The sequence below is a fragment of the Dermacentor albipictus genome, chromosome 5 (genome assembly GCF_038994185.2).
Source record: "Dermacentor albipictus isolate Rhodes 1998 colony chromosome 5, USDA_Dalb.pri_finalv2, whole genome shotgun sequence".
NCBI lineage: Eukaryota > Metazoa > Arthropoda > Arachnida > Ixodida > Ixodidae > Dermacentor > Dermacentor albipictus.
This window is the reverse complement of record NC_091825.1, coordinates 81,564,443-81,578,377: the sequence shown is the minus strand read 5'-3', so window position 1 is coordinate 81,578,377 and position 13,935 is coordinate 81,564,443. Positions and strand designations below refer to the sequence as shown.

Sequence of the window (13,935 nt, the reverse complement as noted above, 5' to 3'; positions counted from 1 at the left end):
CTATCTCTTTTGTTGGGTAATTGGGGTTGCTCTCTTTGGGTTGTGTGCCAGCAAGAAACACATTTCTTGTCAAAAAGTCATTTTTTCTTTTTTCTTTTCCAGTCCACTTCTTTCTCCAATGCTACAAAATCACGTAACAGCCTCTCCTAACATGTAGCTTTTATGTGCTCAAGTTAGTGCAGAGTGCGCTCAGCCATCGTCAACATTGAATATTATGTGGCAGCCATTTCTTTTTGCTTTGTACAGTCTATCTCTGATGTTATGTACTCTTGACAGATGTCTAAGACGGTGAAATAAAAGCATGGCCAGGCTTTTTAAACTGCCTTGTGCGCGTGTTGTGCACACAGGCCTGTGCACAGTCGGTGGGCGTGGCCTGCTTGGACCCCCTAGGCCGGTCCCTGTCATGCCCCGAGTCAGCCCAGCTGGCCTGCCAAACGTTACTTGGGCTCTGCGAAGCTTCTGTGCCTGGTCTTGTTCAACAGGTGAGCCCTAAGCCCGTTTTAGCATTTTAATTGTGGTCAGTGACCTACTCTTAAAGAATTGAGTGTCTTGAACATTGCCAAAATAGTAACACTGCAAGAAGATCTGCACTATTCTTTGAGCAGAGATTTCAAGCTGTGAACTCAACAGGAGCGGGAGAGTATATCCTGCTGGCTTGTCTTTTTGTTAAGAAGCTAACGGTCGCTGTCAATATTTATGCATCTGGTGGTACTGCTAGTAATGTCCTGATGAAATTGCAACTGTAACTTCCTCTATCAAAATACCCTTTGCCTCACATGCAGGTTTCTCATAAATGTGTGATAAAAGCCCTGTGTAAATTGCACTACCTACCAGGCTGCTGGCTGTTAGCACACTGATCTCGAACAGAGGTGGCCTTTCACAGAGCAGTTCATTTGATATCACATTTGAATGCACTGTCTTGTCCATTTAGTCCAGAATAAAACGAAAGTATCCATTGTCCTAGGCAAGGCCTGGATGAATAGTGTGGATATTCTCAGCAGATGCAATAGTAGTGGCCATTTTTCAAACTGCAGACAGTGTTATCATTCCTTCCTATTGTAAAATCTTAATTTATTGCAGGCGTTGTAGCGCACAGCATGTTAAGATTTATTCTGAGCAATACAGGCAAGTACTGTGTCCCGAGATGACACTAAACAAAATGCACTGGTCCACCAAGTGGCTAAATTACTAGGTCTTTCCACTTCTGAGTATGAGGTTCGATTTCAGGCATCCAAACCACATCTGTAATTAGATTTGGGTGCATGTCAAAATTAACCTGGTGATCTTTGCCGCAGTGTTTCTCATAGCCAGAGTGTTTCTTTTGTACGTTACACTCAACCAATCAGTCAACGAATCAGTCAACCCAAACATTTCTTGTCAAGTGCCACCTTCATGTTAAACGTGAGTAAAAACAGGCCAATGGTTTTAGTGCAAGAGCAATTAGGGCCAAGTATCTTATTAATGCTGTATTCAGCACAGGAGGCAGTGCCCAATGCTTCGCCTGCCGCTCTTGTGGAGCGGTTGCGATTGTGTCTTTCGGTCTGTTGTAAGGAGAGCCTTTACGTTGCTACTGTGCGACCATTTCTTGCACAGGCTGTGCGTGGAGGCCTGGTGGAGCAGCTGCTCAACCTTTTGGGCAAGCCCTCAACCAGCGCAACGACCAAGGCGCATGCTGTGCAGGCACTCAAGGCCATGGCAGCTGACATGGCCAGTGGGGACCAGGTCAGTTTTGTGTGAAACTTCTTTTAGCTCTAGTGACCAACATTTGCCTCCAAATTTACCCCGAGGTGTGTACTACCAACACTGACTTTGAATTCACCAGTTCATATTTAACTGAAATGGGGGAGGCCAGTTGGTGTTTGTGCCACGATGCTACCGAAGTTTTTCGTGTCTTTTGTGCACATCGTGATAGCACGAGGTTAGAGGTGAGTATTTGGCCTGTGGGTAGCTAGCTGCTGAATTAGGCTGAGGGCGGGGGAAAACATATTTTTGTTAGGTGCTTAATGTACAATTGGTTGTGAAGTGGAACACGGTCAGAACTAAAAAAGAGTCAACGGCATCTGGAATTTTACCTCTGGACTGTCAGTAGAGCATTCGGTGTGGTCCAGGTTATGTAAGTGAAAGCCGTCACTGCAGCATATTATGTTCACCTTATTGCATAGCGACAGTTATACCATTTTAGCGTGGTTCCCATAGGTGCTGCCGTCCTGAAAATGCTGGGCTCTCACTAGGAGCATTTCCGAAGTATCGTAAGAGGTGACAGAACTTCGATGCAGTGTTACATTGCCGAACTCGTGTGTACAGCTAATATTACACTCTTTGAAAAGCTCGTCAAACACCGTGTATTAGAAGGGAAGGAACTGTATTTAGATATCCCCTTCAGTCCATTTCTGTCCATTGAAAGTTCAGTTTCATAACATTTCTTGCATCTTCAGAATCACGAAGAGCTTACAGCGGCAGAATAAATTAAAAATCTTCACTTCTTAAGTGAGTTCTGTCAAGTTTGCAGAATGTGGACTTTATGCGAGAACTATTCACAAGAATGTCAGATGTCAGAACATCAACTATTTCATGTGTAGCATGCTTGGAAAGCGCAAGCAAGAAGTAGAAAAAAATGCTGAAATGCACCACTGATTCATTTGGGAGTATTCACCAGATTATAACATGCCCCTAAATTGAATGCGCAGCTACTTTTTATGGAATCAGTAGAAAACTAAAGTAGAAATTACATTAGAGCTGCTCAACAAAGTAGAAATCTTAATGCACAACTGATTTTTTAGCAAGAAAATGTAACATGCCCCCAATTTCGGAAATAATAAAAAGACTTAACCCTGTGGAATTTACCTTCACAGAATAGATATTTATTAAGGACTTAATATTCATCGTCATCACTCTCAGACAGAATTTTGTCACTGTCTTTGAACCACAACATGTCGTCCTGCTTACAGTACAAGTTTGACATTCTGCATTTATCAAACCGGTCCATAACAATCTCAAAGGAGGTGGTAGCTCACACCTAGACTAACCCCTTGAATGCGAGCAACACGTAGGCTTGTGCGAATATTCAACATTTTCTTTTCAACATTTCCAATATTATGCTATTCAATATTTGCTTCAGCTCAAATTTCGGTATTTGTGTTTTTGAAGTATTCGAAGTTAATGAATATACATCATTTTCCACTTATAAGCCACACCCCCAATTACAACATACACAATTTAAGAAAGAAATCTGCATGTATAGCCCGCAGAAATAAAAGGATACAGTGCTCGCATTTGTGTAAGAAGTCTCCATTCATGGATGCACAAATCATCCCTGTTTTATCTCTCACCAGCGGCTGTGTTCCCTACCTATTCGGTGATACTGCTGGCAGAGAAATTTGCCTGAAATGTAGTTTCACGGCAGCACACCCTGTGAAAGTACACTTCAAGGGAAATTCGCTCTGCCGTAAAACCACTCCTCAAGTATAAATTCACATATAACTCGCAACCCAATTTTGCTACTAAATAACTTTTTTTTGCCTGTTCGCTTGCCGAACAGAATGCATTAAGCTAGCATGTAGATAGGAGAGGATCAAGTTCACTGCATTGCAACGACACATGATGGGTGAATGCAAAACGCTCTCATGACTTCAACCACCACAAAATTTTACTTTATGCTGAAGCACAACATTGAGCAAGAGGCTATAAACAAATTTTCTGTGTAGCTGGAGTTGCAAGGAATGTTTAACTTCCATTTTGTGTGACTGTATCTGAATAACAGCACTTGGAAAATAAACCGACTCCAGAGATGAACCCATTTCCTCTTTTGCAAGGAAAAAACGAACTTTTCTTAGAGTTGCCAACATCTGGCTCTTATGTCAAGGTTCTGTGCAAATACTACTATTCTAAATATTCTCTTTAACATTATTGGACACTAATGACTATTCGCTTTGACTTTGTTTCGAACCAAAAAATTGAAATTCGCTCAGGCCTAGACGCATGGAATTCTCTGGATTGCCTTGAATACATGACGCGATTTGTTGCTGCTAGATTAGCGTGCAAAATAACTTGTCTTTTGAATGAGCTTTCACAATCAGACTGAAAGCGGCACGCCGTCATTGTCATGCTATGTTCTGCAGTCATCTTCAATGTGTGGGGTTCTCACGCGTGCTCTTGGGACAAAGGAACGACAACACAGTAGTGCAAACAATCACAAGTGCATTTATTGCACTTTTCATAGACTAATGCCTGCTAGCCGAGTTGTTATCCATAAAACAGGCCGATGGGAACGCAACAAATCGCGGAAGTCTGACTCAACTTGACCTGATACCGAGCGAATATGTTCGCCCCATGCTAGACACCAATGCCTGGTCGTTTGCGCATACGGTCACGGGAACGATGGCGCGTTCGCACGATCCTGTTTGTCTGTTCCGGTGTAGGCCTTGCAAGACGGTCTTGCAGAAGCATGAATCGGCGCACGCGCAGAACATCCACACCGCTTGCCGACCCCAAGCCAAAGAGCAAGAGCCTTCTCCTGCTTGCAGCCAAGTAACCCCACCGTTAGGTGGCTTTAGCAGAGCAACACTCGTGCCATTTCTCGTGCTACCCCTGCAAGCATACCGACTGCCGCCGTAAAGCCATGCGGCGAAGCCAGATTACAGGAGACGGGAGCTATGCAGGGAAACAACATATCAGGGATGCGTGAGAGTCGCGCATCCCCACAAGTGGCAGTGATGCTGTCTAGGCTAGCTCTGCTGGTAGGCTGTTGCAAATGCGTTTTTGTTTTGCACTTAATTGTATCATGCAGGCAATCTTCTAACCAATTTCTGGGGGAAGGAAAGATGCACGTTAGCGTGAAGTAAATTCTGTAATCGTTGATTTTGAGCTACCATTTTCACTTGAATATCCTTCTAACACAGGTCGAAAATGTGCATTTTCACCATGGGATGGTGTGTGTTCAACTCATTCACACTGCTATAAGCGCTGCCAAAACAGATGCTGCTGCTATTGGGGTCACCATTTCAGTCTGGCTGGTGTATGCTGACCAGCCAAGTTCGAATTATCCAGCGAAGGCCAGTTTCAGGATTGAAATCGCTTAAGTTCGGGCCCATAGAAATGTATTGGCAACGGCCAGAATTTTACGTCGTCATCGTTAACCCTTTAAGTACCGTGTACCAGTTTTAGTCAGTTACCTTTTTTTTTTTGTAAAAGGTGCCAAGGACAAGTCTGTCTCGTCCACAATTTCTGTGCTCTTTCTATGTGCCTGTAACGGGCTGGGCTCGTCTAATCCATTTTGTCATTATGGCATGTTCCCTCTTTGGCCTGCTAGGGGCCCTACAAACTCCGCTTGTCCAGCAGGGATTTAAAACATGGCAGGTGCATGTTACATGTTGCTGCCCTCTCAAGTGTGCACGTTCTTCAGAAGCAGGCTTTACTTGTAAGATGGCACACCACTTCGTGGACTTTATCCTGTCTACAGCTGTCAAAGAACGTCCAAAAAGGCAGTGTGTTTTCTGTTACAGAGGTAGAAGCAACACTTGCAATAAAGTTAGCAAAGAAACACATTTTTCAGATGCAGAATGTGATGTGGGACTTCGCTTCATACTGTGTTTGGAGACATATTGTACGAAAGCTGCATTCTAATCCTCCATGGGGTTTCTTCAAGAATTTTGACATGTTGCATTTGCAAGCTTTTCTCAACAATGTTTGCTCTAAAATGTGCCTGCAGCTTCGAGCGGTTGTTTACGGAACTGAACTCCTGTCAACTGAAACTTCTAGTTAACATGCATGTTTCTTGTTATTTCATATTTTCAGACTGAAGTGAATTTGCTACCCCCATGTTATGTATACATCCCTTCATATAACGAAGCAGGTAAAATTGGCAATTTACTTTATTATATCGAAATTTCGTTACATTGAAATTTAACTTTTTATGCAAAGTACAGTCGCCGAAGGATTTTTCTTACACAGAAGGAGCCACAAAATTTTCCGAATTATCTGGCAATCGGAAAGAGAGAATTGAAATAAAAAATAGTAATTTATTTCATTGAATTTGAGAGTCGGCGACGAAAAATACATTTTCCTGCCATGATGAGATCTTCACATCGGCAGTATGATATGAGGTCAGCTATGCTTTCACATCCACTCCGCTGCCGCAGCTGACAGTGTTGCTAGCAGTGGGACGATGTTATCATGAAAAGCACTGGCAGCTGGGAGCGAATGTTTTGTCTGCCTCTCGCTTCAACGTGTCTCCGAAACTCGAGATTATGTAACCTCCAGTACTAAAAGCGCGGGAAGACAGTACACATGATGCCATGCCTTCTCGACGTACCCAATCTTTGCACGCATGGCAAATTACACCTGAAACAGGGAGCACTGGCTGCGTATGTGCTCAGTTGCGCTGATAGCCATGTGCGGCCATGTGCAGCGATGGCTGCGTAGAAAAAGACAAATGCCAACTAGCCTCCCCCCCATTCTCCTCGCATGCCCTTTATCGTGTTACTGCGAGCTTGCTCCCTTCCCGCCCTTTCTTCTTGTTCGTGCGGGAAGAAGGCGTACATCAAGCCACCATTCTTAGCTCACTCTAACACGCTTTCACTTGCACCAAAGCATACAGTGCGCGAGGTGCGATAGGATCTTATCGCACTTGGGCTTTATACAGAGCATGACGCTGCTTTGCTTCGGAGGTTGCTCTTCATCGCGCGGCACACAATTGAAGAGGAGCGTTGGCGAGCAGCTGCTTGTAATCCAACTATTTGACTGTCTGCCTCCACAGAAGTTTCTATTTATTACCTTGGTATTCCTTTGCGGTGGCAGAGAAATTTCGTTACATTGAAATTGTGTGTAAACACGCTTATGTATATTGAAGTTCATTATATCGAGGTTTAACTGTACTTTGAAATTGTACAAAGTCTGTTATCCAGATATGCAATAAAAAAATTTCATTTTGCAAACAAATTTCTGGATTTCTTGCTGACACTTAAGGAGTTAACCTAACACTGATATAACTGAAGTTGAAGTGACGGAAGTCTACTGCATCATGTTTATCAGTGCTCTTGCTTTTGATGTTCTTCGGTAATGATTAAAAAACAAAAAAGGAAAAAGAAAACCTGCCGTGCTGGTATAGTGGCTTTGGCATAACACTGCTAAGCCCGAGAGCGCGGGATCAAATCCAGACCGCGGTGGCCCCATTTTGATGGGGGCAAAGTGCAAAAATGCCTGTGTGTCATGCATTGGGTGCACTTTAAAAACACCAGATGGTCAAAATTAATCCAGAGTCACTCACTGCAGCATGCCTCATAATCATATTATATGGTTTTGGCAAATAAAACCCCAGAATTAATTTTTTTTTTACAATAAAAATGTCTGGGTTAACCTACTGCATGCCATGATGATTGACTGGTTTCAGCTGCCTGGTGTGAGCTTGCGCATATTGGCATGAGAAAAATGGCTGGCTACTTGAGAGGTTGCTAATTGTGTGTCTTCTGTTTGTTTTCGTTGTTGTTCTTGTGCAGGTGAACAACCTTCTCGGCCAGTCGAGCGTCTGGTCTGACTACAAGGACCAGAAGCATGACCTCTTCATGGCGCCTGCTTCCACGGCTGGCTACCTGCCCAGTGAGTATGGCCAACATGCCTACACTTTGCGTGTCTGTTCTCTTGCCTGTTCGCTTGGTGCTTTGTCTTGTGCTTACAGTCCACTTGTTAAGGTGTGTGCACAAGAGATTGACTCAACCACATTTAGCCTCATCTTGCCAGTTGTTGTGATTTGGCTGCACACTGATTGTAAGCTCTTACATTGGTCCAGGGCACCTAAACTTGTGTCTAAGCTTGACTGGTGCGTTAAACATCCGTAACGCCGGATTTTATTGTGTTTACTCGTGTGAGACACCGCGCTTTGTATTCAACATCTTGGCGGGGTGTGGGTCATGCATGAGTGAAGCATATGTCACCTCACTAAAGCTTGGAATGACTTCACGAATGATGTAAAAGATAATGCAAACACTGGTTACACACTACACACACATTTATTCAAAATTCCAGCTCCACTGATCAAATTACACTTCATTCTTTATATGTTTCCGCTTGTGACGTCTCTCCCATCAACATTGAAGCTTCCTACCTCATCAGCACAATACAAAAAACAGTTGTGCTTTGATGCCAGATAACCCGAGTGAAACATTATTTTTAATTATTTACCTCGAAAGTAAGGGGTGCAGGTCTTGCCCGAAGAGGAGTCTTACACAAGTAAATACGATGAGCTGGTGCGAATATTTCGTACGTTGGTATATTCAATTGAATATTATGGTATTCGCTTCAATTCTAATACCTGTATTTGAGAAGAAATGTAATCCTAAAAACAAAAAACGCAGTCTCGCACAAGAAGTCTCGCGTTGATAGCAATAGCAAATTTTGAAGACAACTACGAGAAATAAAGTTCATAGTTTGTCTGGCCATATAAACTGCAGTAAACATCCGCCTACTAATTAAATTAACAAGTATTAGTGTCATACACACACAGGTAAACATGAGCAGTTCTCACTCAACGATCACTCGCTGTGACGATGCTAACGAAATGTGCATGAACAGAAGGGTGTGATGACTTCAGCTGCCTCTCACTTCTACGCTTCTCCAAAACTTGAGATTGCACGACGTCCAGCACTTGGACGTGCGAAGATAGCGCATATGGCAGCCACCGGCCATCTCGAGTGGGCCTTACCTTTGCACCCGTCGGGGATCATTACCTCCAAGATAGGGCGTGGGCGGTGAACATGCTCAGCAGTGCAGACAGACACGCGGATAGCCATGGCCAGGCAAGCGGAGGAGACACACGCCCCCCTGCCCCATGTCTTGCACATGCTTTATCACGCGACCTTCACCATTCGGTACGCGTAAAGCCACCATCTTTTTTGGCTCACCCTCGCATGCTTTTTCTCACAAAGCATACGGTGGGTCAGGCACGATACAGCACCCAATTGCACTTGGGACTCTTTCCAGAACCTCACAACACTGACGATGACGACGAAAATTCACCTGGAGTGTCCATACATACTAATTGCAATAACATATAGGTGAGGCAGACAAAAAGTGGGAGGTCTGATATTTGCTCTTCCTCAGTCACAGGCAAGCCACATTCGATAAATGCAGGCGTGAGATCGTTTTGGATGCCGTTGCACGAGGATTGATGTGCTACGTGTAAATGCTGGCACATCAAACTATGATGATGCTCGAGGAAATACGAAGACATTAATTCAACCATGCCTTGTATATTGAGAAGCTTGGGGACCACACATGCCCTCTCTCATCATATGCTCAGAATAATGCATCATATACACTTGAACTTCGACATGTCGAACAGTGCGATGATCGCGAAATGGTTCGATATCGTCAGAATTCGTTTTATAAAATCACATAAAAGACCTGTAAGGAACTTGTACCAATCAATCAATGGACCAGTAATGGCGCAGTAAATACTCACTTGAAGCTTCGCACAAAGTATTTATTTCTCACAGCGTGTCGTCATCCCGCGAAATTTCACATTTGGCAAACGACCGCACCACGACATCTTGTGGAACAGCAGCCCACGCCGAATGCACCCAACACACGCAGCCGTCAGGGAGGCTCTTTTGACAGGTTCAGTTGGCTTAATTTCGCGGTCTTCTGCCGCCAGCCACTCGTGCTCACGGCGGAGCAGGTCCTTAAAAGGCGAAGAGCCGGGCTTGTTTCATGACGATGTCGCACTTCACTGGCAGGGACCGATCACGCATTTCTGCGACGTACGCCGCAAGCTTAGCCTGCAGCTCCGGAAAGCGTCCAGGCTTCGGCACTTGGGAAATTCCTCACTTGCCGTCACATGTGAAAATTTCGCTTCGCTGCAGTTCGCCACTCTCGCACCACCCATTCAGAAACATTGAACTTGCGGCCCGCTATGCAGTGATTTATTTCTTCGGCGAAAAGGATAGCAGCCCTCTTGAATGCTGCTGTGAACAAGTGCCGAATGATTAGTGGGCCTGGAGCACTCATGATGACTGAGGAAGTATAGAAGTAGCACGTAGCCGGCAGTCAAGTGGAATGCTTCAAACTATAATGAAAGCTAAGCGCAACAGGCAAAGAGAACTATCGATGCTCCCCGCAAGCGCCGCCGTTCTGAGGGTGCCGCCACGAATGGAACAGCGGCGCTTCCATCAACTATCGACACCCCCTCATGAGTGTTGCGTGCACAGTAAAACTCTCAAAAATGTTGAAAAACTCTTCTGAAAAGCGAGCAAACACGTGGGACAGCGAAAAGCTATGGATAGGGCCATAAAGCAAACATAAAATTGTAGCTACATTGTAGCTCCTGTTGGTTTCGCTTTTTTGGGGGTGCCATGTTTTGGTTTCGATTGTAATTCGACCCCCTCACTTCAGATTTTCAAATTTTAAAAAAGTGGTCGACTTACAATTGTGTAAATACGGCATATCATGTTTGTGAACTTTTCTTTTTTGTGATCTCACTAGGCCAAGCTGATAACACCTGGTGCACCATGTTAATGTTCCTTTTTTGTCTGGCTACCTATCTCCAAGTACCGAGCCAGTGTCTGCATTTTTGTCAAATGTCCAATTTAACTTTCTGCTGCCTGACCCCACTGTGGTTGTTCTCTCTCCTTAGCATGGGGCTAATATGTGCTAAAGTACGACCTAAAATGAGTTGACATGTCATACAGTGGTCAGACAAAGTGTATCTGTCAACAAATTAACAGGGGGGGGGGGGGGTGGACTTGTCTTCATTAGGGCAAAAACTTGTTGTTGCCCTTGCTGCCCTCACGAAAACAGGACCTGGTCGAAACATGGGCACCAGCAAAAGACGCCCCTTGCTAGGCTGTTGTTGATCACTTCGAAATCTGTATCTACTGCGTATCCCCACTCTGTTGTTCATATCATTGATGGAGCTAAACCACTTACAGGGACTGACAACTGGCCAGAATGTGTTGTAAGAAGTTGATGGAAAGGAAACGACCATGATTTATAGTGATAGAATCCAGCGCGGTGTTCGGGATTTAAGTAGGAAATATAATTTTAAATTGGGCAAAGAAAGTCGGAAAGACCAGTAAGTGGCAAAGCCTGGCGGTGAAATCTTGATACTTCGAAATGCAGTCAAGAGATTACTGTACATAAGTCGACTGTCATTAGGTACGGTACGATTATTGCTTAAAATTGCAGTTATTATATGATTAGACACTTGCACTTTATTCTACGCGTAGCACGAAGTAAAGAAAGTTCACGCTAACAAGCGGCACTCATGTCATCCCACATGCATGGCGGTGCATGTGCTGTTGTATGTGCGCGAGTATAGCGCAAGTGTGCAAGTACCCAGAATTTTATGATCTCCCTGTGATACAAGATGCCATCAACAAGTTGTGCCATAAATGGATATGTTTTTTACCTTCGTGTTGGCGCGTGTCTGTCGCACCGTACCGACGCCGTGCTCTCTGCCGTCCGTCGACAGATTGTCGCTGTTGGTACAGTGACAGAGGCGCCCACACAAAGGAAAAACACTGTCGCCGACAGTCGGCAGACCGAAATCGGTATCGCGTTGGCCTAGTGTGAGTGAGCCTTCACCAACTGGCATTCTCCAGGCGCACTGCTTGTCGTGGGAATGGTAGTCTATCGTGCAAGTCGGATTCATCGCTTCCGCTGCAGCTTTTGTCCATTGATGTATGACGTTCTGGTGCGAATTCGTAAGGACCTAACTTCAGAGCATGCATGCGAGCTAAAAGCCTTTGTTCCGGCTCGCTCAGGTCTTCAAGAGACGACATCGGAAATCAGGAGCGCATGCTTGGCTACAGCGACATGAACCGTGCACCACGTGTAAAAGCGTCGTTTCGTTTTCGATGCACTTGGTTTTGTTTTGACTAGTGAAACACCAAAGCAGTTGCACAGGAAACTGCTAGAATACATAGCTATTATCGCAGAAATACTTGAACACTTTGGAAAACATGAATCGCAGGAACATTGACTTGATAAACAAAATAATACTTTTTCCCATCACGGCCGCACTTGTCATCTGCCTCCCACTAATGCCGACCTATAATCGCTATCGCACTCGCCTATCGCAGTTTTCAGCATGCTTCCAGGGAACGACTTCATCCTCGCTGCAGATCGAAAAACTCTGATAAAAAATATGTTCCACGGAATTTTCCGCGTTACTACTTCATGATTAGATGCTCTGGCCAGTAAGCATTTCATTGCACTAGAAAAAGTGGGTACCATGAAAATTGGTTGTCAGTGCCTTTAAAAGCGAGAAATAACTCCCTTAGGACTTAAACACAGAAAAATCCACAAAAATTTAAAAAATAAAGAAACCCTCTTTAAGATGAACTGAGATAACAAACCTGCAGGTGGCCCTTTTAAGATTGAGACATGCTTTTCCGGCTCACAGGTGCAGGCACGGCCATCGCTGGCTACCTCACCCAAGGTTCCAGCCAGCACATGCCGCAGACACCGCCGCCCTTGGGGGAGAGCTGATGCCCGCTGGGACTCGTATACGACACAAACGTGCCTTCCACTGTGATGTTGGGGTCGCTGCCAAACCCTGTTCCTATCTGGTCCAAAGCTGTGTGCGGGGAGGGGAAGTGTGGTGTCTGCATGAAGCATCACTTGTAGAATGCAAGCTGGCCCGGCGAAGAAAGTCCCTCCCCGCAAAGGCCACCTGACGACGAGACAGACTCACCGCCACTACTCTTAGCATATGTCTCGGCTCTAGTGGCAATGCTGGGGCTTGTTTGTGTCTGTCTCGTGACTGAACTTCTGCCTCCCCTGGCATCCCGAATTGATACTGCAGCACTTGCTGGAGTGATGTCCAAGCCAAAGGAGTGAGGCCGTCGTGCTGTTTCCCCCCTCTGGGCAGCTTGCTAGATTGTTTATAATGCTCGTCAACGTGACAAGTCTCTCGTGGAGCTATCAAAGTGTCAGCCACATTTTGAGCAACCCGCAGATGGGTTTGATATGTACCAGTTTTGTTTGCCTCATAATTTTTAATGTTGTTAGTTTTCAACTTTTTTTCCAATTTCTCTTGCTGTGGCTGCAAAGTTGAAAAGTTGGGGCTTTAATGCCGGCCGGTGCTGTTGAGGAAGGAGTAGTTTTTTTACAATAGCCGTCGGTAGGCACCTGTTTCTGTAAATTGTATGTCGTTTTTGGCTGCAGAAAATAAGAATATGATGCTTATTGTGAAATGCTTGTGCGTGTTTTGAAACCGGTTTGCAATAAAGACATTCCCCTTGCAGTTGTCTGTACAGGAAGGCATGTGTTGACCCTCAAGCAAGGATTTGTTGTAACTGATAGTATTATTTTTGCTGCATTCATTTGGAGACTAAACTGAGCAAATGTTTTCTAGATGAGAGCTAAGTTAAATAAAGAAAAAAAATATGCATATAAAGATTTTTATGAAAACAGGTCACATATTCTATGTTGATGTGACAGTCGGAGATTTCTTCTACTTTTTATTTTTAAGTCAACTCATTCACAGAAGAATAAATTTTTGTATGTGCTATACTTGCATCACTTAGTGTCTCTTGGATAAGAGCTTAGTGCAGGCAACTGTGACAGCAGATTAAGAGGTTTTATACACAATGTTGCTTCTGTTACGTCTGGACGATCGGCCATTGTCTGTGCAGGTGCTACTTGAAGACTGTCCCCATCGCTCGTCGGCCCACAAAGCTATTAAGGCACTTTTCTTTCTTGAGGGCGACTGGCTTATGTGAATGTCTTTGATTCACTCAGGCCCTCCGCGTACGTGCACAAGCTCACCGCGGCTTTCCTTTCCCTCCCCTCTCACTCTCTCTTTCTATTCCCTTTTTCCCGTCCCCCAGAGTAGGGTAGCCAACCAGACGCATCTCTGTTAACCTCCCTGCCTTCTCTCTTTATTCCCTCCTTCTCTCCCTGTAGAATTGGTGCTCTGTAAGATAAGCATGTGCTGGAGTT

General features: G+C 44.7%; 1 protein-coding gene across 1 annotated transcript in view; it reads left to right on the top strand.

Annotated features, from left to right (window-relative positions):
* Rme-8 (receptor mediated endocytosis 8) overlaps positions 1 to 13,504 on the top strand; it is a 168,592-nt gene extending 155,088 nt beyond the window's left edge. Inside the window, exons 44-47 of the mRNA XM_065442886.2 lie at positions 348 to 482; positions 1,594 to 1,722; positions 7,494 to 7,593; positions 12,395 to 13,504. Coding sequence (XP_065298958.2) covers positions 348 to 482; positions 1,594 to 1,722; positions 7,494 to 7,593; positions 12,395 to 12,480 — 450 coding nt within the window. The 3' untranslated portion in view covers positions 12,481 to 13,504. The remainder of the gene's footprint in view (positions 1 to 347; positions 483 to 1,593; positions 1,723 to 7,493; positions 7,594 to 12,394) is intronic.
* Positions 13,505 to 13,935: the final 431 nt, after the last annotated feature.